This window comes from Otolemur garnettii, unplaced genomic scaffold (genome assembly GCF_000181295.1).
Source record: "Otolemur garnettii isolate 467f Iridium unplaced genomic scaffold, OtoGar3 scaffold00196, whole genome shotgun sequence".
Classification (NCBI taxonomy): domain Eukaryota; kingdom Metazoa; phylum Chordata; class Mammalia; order Primates; family Galagidae; genus Otolemur; species Otolemur garnettii.
Genome location: NW_003852591.1, coordinates 704466 through 714754, shown reverse-complemented (window position 1 = coordinate 714754; position 10289 = coordinate 704466). Strand labels below are relative to the sequence as shown.

At 36.9% G+C, this 10289-nt stretch overlaps 1 protein-coding gene across 1 annotated transcript in view; it reads right to left on the bottom strand.

The window, feature by feature from the left end:
- The window catches only part of PCNX1 (pecanex homolog 1), a 186752-nt gene that overhangs the window by 27018 nt on the left and 149445 nt on the right, over positions 1–10289 (bottom strand). The window contains exons 24-26 of the mRNA XM_023507659.1: positions 9883–10012; positions 5816–5874; positions 3926–4141 (exon numbers count right to left, since the gene is read on the bottom strand). Coding sequence (XP_023363427.1) covers positions 3926–4141; positions 5816–5874; positions 9883–10012 — 405 coding nt within the window. The remainder of the gene's footprint in view (positions 1–3925; positions 4142–5815; positions 5875–9882; positions 10013–10289) is intronic.

The window sequence follows — 10289 nt, the reverse complement described above, 5'->3', positions numbered from 1 at the left end:
TCTCTAACTTTAAAAAAAAAAAAAAAAGAAACAAGCCTTGAAACCTGGCCTTGGCTTGGCCTCTTTATAGATGCAAGTCCTCTCAGGCATCCATTTCCAGAATGGAGTTTTCATCCATATTGAAGATTTGCTCTGGCAAGTAATTCCCCTCTACAACCAGCTTATCTAGAGCTTCCCTGATTCTTCAGCTGCCTTCACGTCAGCACTGGCAGACTCCCCACTCACTTTCGCATCATGTAAACCACCCAGAGTTAGCAGTACATCCAATCAAGTGGTCAGCTCCACACTTTTCTCTCAACATCTCAAACTAACTTTGCTTTAGCCACGATCGTGGTGCTCAGAGGAATCTGTTCCTCTGTCTCATCTTCAGTCCAGGTCTTTAGAATTTTCCGCATATCTGATGCAGGTCCACCGTGAATTTTTGTTAGTCCTTTTCCCTTCAATGACGCAGATCCTTCAACAGCTTCTATCACGTTGTTCTTGTTCTTCAAGATTGTCCCTGTAGTGGAATGGGACTTGTCTGCCTGGAGAGCAACAGCCAGCACTGATTTTCCCTCTGGGTAGTCCCTGATCACTTTTAATTTTATTTCTAGTCAATCACTCGATGTGGCCTCTTACTGACAACATGAGGCATGGATTTACTTAAGAGACCACTGACATATAAAACAACATGAGATTAAGCCAAGCACAGAGGAAAAAGATACACTCAAGAGACTCAGTAGGCTGTACAAGGCTGCTGTTGGGTAACATGGCACCCTGGTTTACAGTCAACTGTTTTTCATTAGTAGAAGGGATATGCTATAAAACACCAATAAAAAGTATAGTAAACACATAACCCAGTAACAACATAGTCATCTATTATTATTACCAAGTATCATGTACAGTGCATAACTGCACGTTAGACTCATAGGCCAGCAGTGCAGATTCATTTGCCCCAACATCACTACAAACACAGGAACGTGTTATGCTGTGAGACTAGGATGGCTATGCTGTCACTTGACAACGGGAATATTCAGTGCCATTATAATCTTATGGGACCACTGTTATGTTACACTTGACTGTTAAGGTTCTAACTATGCTAAGTGCTAAGGAGTAACAACAGGGTAAGAGATAATCGTGTCAGACAGGAGGTTAGAAAACGCTTCTCTAAGAAAGTGACATATAGGCAAATATCCAAAGATAATTAAAGAATTAGCCAGATGGAGGGCTGGTGAGAGGAGGGGAGATGGTTGGTACTTTCTGAGCAAAGGGAAAAGCAATCAGGAGTCTTAGCAAAGAATTTAGCACATCTAAGAAGCTGTAAGAAGGCCAGGGAGACTACAGTGAGTGAGGCAACGGTATGAAGTGAGGATGGAGGAAGAGGCACAGGCCAGATGACAGTGTTGGAGGACACTTCAGGGCATTTTTAATCTATCTCAAATGCAGTGGGGAGTCACTGAAAAAAATTAAGCATGGAAGTGACATGACTGAATGTATCAATAAAAAAAAAATTCCCATGTGTGGGTGGAGGAAGAGATGAAGAGAGGTTGGTCAATGGGTACAATCACATAGTCACAGAAGCTTTAAATTCTATGGATCACAGCAGAGCAGGGTGACTACAGTTAGAAACAGCCAGGAAAGAAAACGTGAAATGTTCCCAACATGTAGAAATGATACTCACTGATGAATACCCCAGATTCCCTTACTCGATCATTATCTATTCTGCAAATATAACAAAATATCGCATGTGCCCCCTAAATACGTAAAATATTGTGCATCGATAAAAAATCCCAATGAGTGAAGAATTATAGGCTTATTCTATAAGAATTATAGAATTACAGACTCGTTATCCAAGTCTAGCATGACTTCAGACCCTGTTTCCAAATTTGACTTGAGTTTTGACTGGCAAATAGAGTTTGAATAGCAAAGGATTTACTTAAAAATTTATCTAAATCTGGTCAGCACCTGAGAGTGGAAGTTGGGAGAGTGAAAATTTGGATCAATTATTTGATTTGGAGAATTTCTGATCAATATGGTAGAATGAGCAGATGGAAAGAAAGCTCACTCGTCCATTTCACTCACTAACTGGAAATGCTCAGTAAGAAAGCCTCCCACGTATATTTATTTAAAATATTAAAATTCAAATTAAAAAACAAAGATGAAACCTTCAGGTGCCAAAACTTAAAAAGGAAGTTAAAAGTCCAGGCAGTAGTAGGAGTGAGGGTGTGCTGACTTTTGGATGCGTCCAGGGGGATTAGGTTTGAACAGCATTGGGCTAAGACTCTAGAAGAGATGGAATTAAGGTCCTAGGCTCATGTTGGGGAAAAACAAATATCCATAAGATGAGAACAGAACATTTTGAAGAGAGAGAGAAGGAAAGAGGAAGGAATGGGGGAGAGGGAATGAATGGATTACAAATAGTTCATAAATAAATAATGAACATTTATTGCATTAACTCGAGTGTTACATGGCTAAAGTCTTATTTCTAGTGGATAGTGTTCACTTCTAGAGAAATGCTTGCTCCGCTAACAGACACGCCATAAGAAAGGTGCAAGCCTTCTGACTCAATACCAGGGTAAAAATAAAGCTCCAGGCAGTACAGTACCTACTTGATTCTCTTTCTAATCAAATGCTTTCGTTATTTCCTATTCCAGATTAAAAACATTCCAAAGCACTTCTTAGAACAGATCAAACACTCTCTCAAAACTCTTAAGTCCAAATGTTTTAGACTGGAAAGATATTCAATAACAGCACTTGAACTTACTTTTCAAGTTATTCAACTGACAGGAGTTGATTTGTTTCTGAATGCATGATTTTCTAAGTAGAAATAGCTTTTTCAGTATATAAAATTGTATGGGGCTGGTGGGAGGGAAAATGAGGAGTAATTGCTAATTGAGTACAGGGTTGTATTTTTGGAGCAATGAAAATGCTTTGCAACCATGGGGTCTGGCAATTAATTTGCAAACTCATCCTAGAAAAAGTGCTGCATACCTCACTGCTAAATATCACTATGGTCACTCTGAAGCACTTCTGTTGGCCATCTGGTGAGCATAATGACATTTAGCAATGAGGTTATACAGTACTTTTTCTAGGATGAATTCACTAACTTAGTTGCTTGACCTCGTAAACAGAGGTGGTGGCTGTACAACACTGTGAATGTACTAAATAACACACTTTTCTTCACTTTAAATCTGCAGTTCCCAACCCCAGGGCCGTGGATCAGTCCACAGGCTATTAGAAACAAGTCTGTAAAGCAGGAGATGAGCCTCAGGCAAGCCAGCAAAGCTTCATCTGTATTTACAGCTGCTACCCACCGACTGTTCATGTCACCACCTGAGTTCTGCCTCCTATCACATCAATGGCAGCATTAGATGCTCAGAAGCACAAACCCTACTGTAAACTGCACATGTGAGGGATCTGGGTTACAGGCTCCTATGAGACTCTAATGCCCGCTCCTACCCTGGTCTGTAGAAAAAAATGTCCTCCATAAAACTGGTCCCTGGGGCCCAAAGATCGAGGACTGCTGCTTTAAGTCATTAATTTTATGTTAGGTGAATTTCATCTCCATTAACAAAATTATTGAGGACAAAGGCAAGTTGTCTATATAAATGTAACTCTGTGTCCTGCACAGAAATCTGGCATCCTATGCTGCTAGACATCTAACAAATTTATGCCACTGATCACAAAGGGGACCTGCAAGAGGTCATGCACAGAGTAACAGAAATTCACATCTCCAGGAAAATGAAGTCATTTGATAACATATGTAAAAATAATTCTTCTTGGAATATGAATTTTGAGGGAAAAATGTAATGATTACTCTTTGACAACTTTCCAACTCCACAATCCCGAAGCTCTAATTTCACGACAACTTTTGATTTGAGATATAAACATACACAACTTAAATGTCATAGGAATATACTACAGAAATAAAAAGTGAATGTCTTACCTCTGAATTCAAGTCCCCGTAGCTGAAAAGTGACCAGACCGTTGCCTATCTCTATGAGGTGTACTAACGCATTGAGATAGTCAGAGGCAAGGATGAAACAGTCCCCTGTGCTGTAGTTTCCCCACCGTCCTAGCAGCAAATCGCCACACAGACTGTGTTGCAGGGATCTAGTTAGATGCTCATAGAAGATGGAATTCAGATTGTTGTCATCTGATCCTATAAAAAGGGGTCAAAAGAAGTAAAATTTCATAAGTCTCCTTTATATAGACAAACAAGATTGTTAAAAATATTAAAACTAACTTAGTTAGGGCTACTAATTATATTTATTTGATAAGGAAAATAATATTCACACCCATAACAGTTTCTAGATAAAAACGAAACACAGGATAATGGAAAGGTTTTAGAATTCAGAGTTAAAAGTCATATAACCTCTCACAATCTACAGTTCCAATCAATAAAAGGTGGGAATTGGATTAGATGCAATCTAAGAACTTTTCTATCTCATTATCAGTTCATAAATTATTCAATAAAACACAACCTCATAATTAAAACCATGCAAGAAAAATGAAAAAGATAACAGAATTCAGGAAAATAAAAAGACTTCTTGGTGAAGAAAATCAATAAAATAATACAAGTTTTAAATAAATAAGATACTCTAAAATGAAGAGAAGTTGGTCAGCCAAAAAGAACCCGCACATCAAGATGGCTAATACTAAGGAGAAATGAACTCTGTATGCAGATACAGCAGCCAAGAGCCCACAGAACTGGATGCCAGTGTCATCCTTTAAGAAAAACATTAAGATAAAACATCACTCCATAAGTGATATGGCCATCTCTACAAGTAACCCATCCAAAGCAATAATTTGTATAATGGGTGCCCAAAGTATAGTAGTGGAGAATGGCAATATATTTACAGCATAAAAATTATTTTAAACTCAGCCAAACTAAATAAAATAATGAAAGGGAAATGCCAGATTCTAATGTCAGTGAAATGACTAAATTCTGTGTCTGCCCATCATAAAAGTGTGCATATTAATTCAGGACAAGTGCTTTTTGTTATGTAAGATGGCACAATCAGAATGAAAACTTGAGAGGAAATGGCACTTTGCTTTACTAGAACTTAATCATGACAGTCATTAATATCAAATAACTAGTCTTCCTTAATCTATTTTCTAATTAAGAATTGATCTGATTCTTTTAGTTTGGTTTCTCAGCTGGGTAAGGCATTTGAAGAAATTCATGAGTCAAATGGATACAAATATTCCAGTCTATTTGGGAGTAAGATTTCCTTTAGTAAATTAATAAATTGGAGTTCTGGTTGATATAGTAATCTCTCATGCTGGGGTAGTGAGATTCACTTTCTCTGTGTCAGACTACTATTAGGCCAACAAAATGATGTTTCCCAAATGAAAAACTAAGAACCAGATTTTAGATGAACCAAAGATTCACCCAGCAAAGCTCTATCCTGAGTGGTTATTTGGCTGTCTAGATGCCATCTCTGTACATAACAAACTGAATAAAATTAAATTAATATTTACCTAAACACTGATGGAAAGGTGGAAGCAAACTTATTAATAAAAAATGTCATCAGTCTGACCATTCAACACATCTGATCAGTTTTACTTTAACTGTTTTCTACTTTTTTAACCTATGAAAGAACAATCCTTGAATGGCATTGTTTTACACCTATTAGCACTCTCAAAATACATTTTTATAAACTGTAGATTAATTTGCACACATTTTGCTGAAATAAAACAAAAGATACTGAGTTTTTAAAAAAATTACTATTTGGAATTCACAGAGAATTCCCACCAAGTTGGGAGTGAATACAAACACAGATGTGTACAATGACTCCTTAGACTTGCCTCCCTGTTCACAAAGAGAGATTACCTGGATTTCTGTCAAGCTGGGAAGCCAATCTGGTATTTGAATGATCCACTCGTTTTGTACTGAAGTGGGAGGGAAAAAAACATTTTAGTAACTTTCTTTACATTTAAAAAAATGTGTAATGACTTAGAGTGAAGTAGAAACCATAGGTTATAGGGGAAATAAATATTGCCACTTCATGAAAATATCTGAAGAAAGTCTATGATCAGCATAATGATAACAACTCAGTAGCACACCTTTTAGGAGGAAGGTTTTTCTACTTTCCCACCTTACCCACATATAAGCACAGCAGGTTTTCAGGGCATAGACTGTAGAAAGAGACCTATGAGAGTACTGTGAAAAAAGACTGGCCAGGATGTAAAAATACATACTGTGTATAATTCTTAAAAATTCACAGTGCATGAAACACCCTTTACAAGGGAAGGTACATCTACTAATGCCCAGTGGTACGGTGTTCTTTAGAACAGTGGTTCTCAAAATGTGATCCATAAAATCCAAGACTCTTTCGGGAAGTTTTCTGACTGATACTATTTTCATAATGATACTAAGCTGCCGTCTGCTATTTTTCACCGTGCTGCCAACCGCACTGATGGTATAAAAGCAATGGTGGTTTAAGGCTGCAGGTGCCTGCGTGTGAATCAAGGGCATGGCACCAAATCACAGTCCTCTTCGCTACCACACGCGCACAAAGAAGTCAACAAAACAAAACACTCGAGTTTCATTTGAAAACATCCCTAACGAAGCAGGAAACATTATTAATTTTATTAAAACTCAACTCCTTAGTACAGGCCTTTTAATAAAAAGTCTGTATGGCAAAAGGAGAAAATACACACAAAGCATTTCTACTCTGAAGCACAATGCTGATCATGCAGGAAAACACTGATGCAATGGTTTGAATCGTAAGCTGAGCCAGCTCCTTTTGGTTCTTGGACCACCATTCTTGAATGACTGATGGAAAAATTAGGAGCTCATTCAGATGTAGGTATTTAAAAGATACACACAAAAAAGAAAGTGAGTCTGTCATCTCAAGAAAAAAACTGACAGTATCTGTTGACAAGAATAAAATTCCAGATTTTGAGGAAAACTGAGAATTTTAGAAAACTTGTACCCATGAGCTTGATAGATTCCTAATACTTGAATTGTTTTTTTTAATTGCTGATATAGTGATCTAGTGAACATATTTTTTAAAATACTGCATAATAAAATGTGTCCAATTTGGAAGATCTACATTACTCAGTGAACCAATATTTTCCAAATGATCAATAAATAATGTTACAAAATCATGCATTAGTGAATTTTTATGTAACCTAGTTCCAAAAGTTCACAGATATGGTTTAGATTTCCCATTGTAACTAGAGTTAAGAAACTAGCATTTTTTGAAATGCTAGTTTTTGAAACTAGCATTTTTTTAGTGAAGGAGCAAAGAAAAATATCCGTAATTATTTTAAAAGGCTGTTAAAATACTTTTCCAACTATGTATCTGTGTGAGGCCAGACTTCCTTCATACACCTGAACCCAAACAACACATCAGAACAAATCAAATGCAGAAACAGATATGACAGTGCTCTGTCTTTTAAACAGTCAGACTGGAAACGATTTACAAAACTATAAAATAATGCCACTCTTCTGATTTTTTAGTGGGGGGTGGGGGAAATATACTTATCTCAATTTTAAAATGTTTCATGCTAACATGCAATGAATAGATAATAGAATGTAAGTTGACCACCCAAGGGAATGTAACAATCTGGTCAACATATGCAAGTGGTCAACATAAGGAACTAGGCCTGCTATACTGATATGTACATGTGATGCATGTCTGGTCTATGAAAATTAGCTGAACTTAAGGAGGTGGTCAAGGTAGGGAGGTGGCCAACTTAGGGAGGTTCTACTTTGTTATTGTTCTTTTTAAATTAATTAATAAAAAAGGGAGCTCCAGCATCAAACAGCCTTGGATTGTGGATTCTTAGGCAAACTTTAGAGATATTCTATGAAAACATAAGCAGATCCATTTTCATTTTTTAAGAAACTAGGTCTCAATGAAAGCAGAACAAATAAAAGAAAACAAAGAGACTGGGTCTCATTATGCTGCCCAGGGTGGACAGCAGTGGCTGTTCATAGCATGCACAGGTGTGATCACAGCACATTATAGCCTTGAGCTCTTGGTAAACATTTAAAATGATCTTAGTTTTTCTTTCTGCTACAGTAAATATTGATAGAAAAAAAAAAACCATATATATAAAAAAAAAAAACTCTTTGGCACTTCTAAAAATTTTTACGAGTGTAAAGTGGTTCTGAAACCAAAAGGTTCAAGTACTGTTGTCAAAGAACTTTATTCAGGACTTAAAGTTTTCCCAGAAGTATAAGACACAAATAACACTGAATTTGCCAAAATGAGAAATAATAGATGTGGTTTTAGATAAAGGACCAAAGTAAATATTTCAAATCCACAAAGTCTTCCTTGTTTAAAAGATGAGATTATAATTTTCACCTGTTAAATATGCTAATATGTGAACGTGTAGGGAGAAAGGCAGTCATGGAGACGGCCAATGGAAGTATAAATGAGTATAAGCTCTTTCTAAACCAATGTGATAATACATATTAAAAACCCTGAAAATGTTTTAGTTGCACAACTCAGTAATTACCCTTTTAGGAATCCTTCCTTAAATTAAATACAATTTGGAGAGATGACGTACAAACATGGTTACTAACCATTAAACAGGCAGCCTAAGGAACTAAGCCTAAATGCAGAAAACACTTCATGTCCAAAGGCAGTCATTAAAAACTTTCTTCACAAAAAAGCAGAAATAACCTATAAAAAGTTTAGCTCTAGAAATAAAGTATGACTATTATAGTAATACAAAGCCTGACAATTAAGTTCGTGGACTGGCCACAGCATGAGCTTCCCCTGGCAGCACCACTCAGTCAAGTTTCAGGTTTCATAACCTTGGTTTCTCAGTGTCTCTGCTGTGTTCAAGTCAAGGTTGGCAGTGTCTGCCTGAGTGGTATACATCATTATTATTGTTGCAGGCTTTTCTCTGCTGTCTTGAGAATGCTGGTGCTTGAATTAGAGCAGTGAATAAATGCTTATAAATTTCTTGTTAAATCTGGCAAGAGTGGCAGTGAAATCAGAAACATGTTAGTTCAAGTTTATGAGGATAATGGAAGTGAACAAATGGATTAAACATCTTTCCAAGGGGAGAGAAAGCACCACTGATGGAGAGAGGTGAGGGTGGCCAGTAACAAGCAGAACTGACAAAAACGCTGCAAAAATTCATCAAGTTGTGCATCAAAATTGTTGGCTGATTATAAGAAGTGTAGAAGACCAAGTAAACATCAGAGAAACAGGAAAATCTTGACCGACAACTCATGGCTCTTGTATCATGGCAATGAACCACTCACATGGCAGTCTGTGAAGGACTTTTTAGTCAGTAAACAAAGCTGTATTGGACCATCCTCCTAACTCACCTGATCTGGCCCCCCGATGACTTTTTTCTTTACCTGATTATAAAGAAAATACTGAAAGAAGATATTTTGATGACATTCAGGGCATCGAGGGTAATGCAACAATAGCTTTGATGGCCATTCCAGAAAAATGGATTCCAAAATTGCTTTGAAAGGTGGACTAGGTGCTGGCATCAGCACACAGTTCCCCAAGGGGAGTGCTCTGAAGATGACTACAGTGAGACACAGCCATGAGGTGTGTAGCACTTTTTCTAGGATGAGTTCATGAACATAATTGTCACGGCTCATATAACATTGCATAGTATAAAGTTGTAGAGTACTACTAATGTGAAATAATTCTAAGAAATATGACTTGTAAGACAAAAAAAGAGAGTATTTTCAATCAAAATAGTTTTAAAATATCTTGTAAGTAGGAAAAAAATAATTTTCTCCCAACGCTTCTTTTAAAGTAGACAAACTTTTAGCAAAAATATTTCAACACAATCGTGATTGTGAACATAATTAATCAATTTCAACACAATTCTATAAATACCTGAAAAGTTATGCTACCAATATCCTTTCCTAGTAAAAAAGATAAAAAATGTCTTTCAAGTGTTCAATTTACTCACTTATAGTCTCTCTCCCAGAATTTCACAGGTCGAACATATGAAGTGATGAATATTGCACTTCCCAGAAAGGGGTTCAGTGGAGTGGAGAAGAAGGCTGACACCACAGCCTGAATAAACAACATGGCTGAATCTACGGGAAAACTGGTTAAGGAAATTAACATTCATCTAAGCATACACCCCCCCGACGCCAAGACAAAACGAAAAATAAAACTCACAAATACATTTAGATTACACTAAATAGAGAAACGAGGTTCACCAGGAGACTACAAAGAGGGTGTCACTGTCAGCATAAGGGGCTACCAATGAAAGACACAACAAGGAAAGTCAACGTGGTCTGATACTTTGAAAGCAGCCAACTAAATATTTGCTAATATATTTGGTAAAAGTCCATATATCAATTTTGGGCA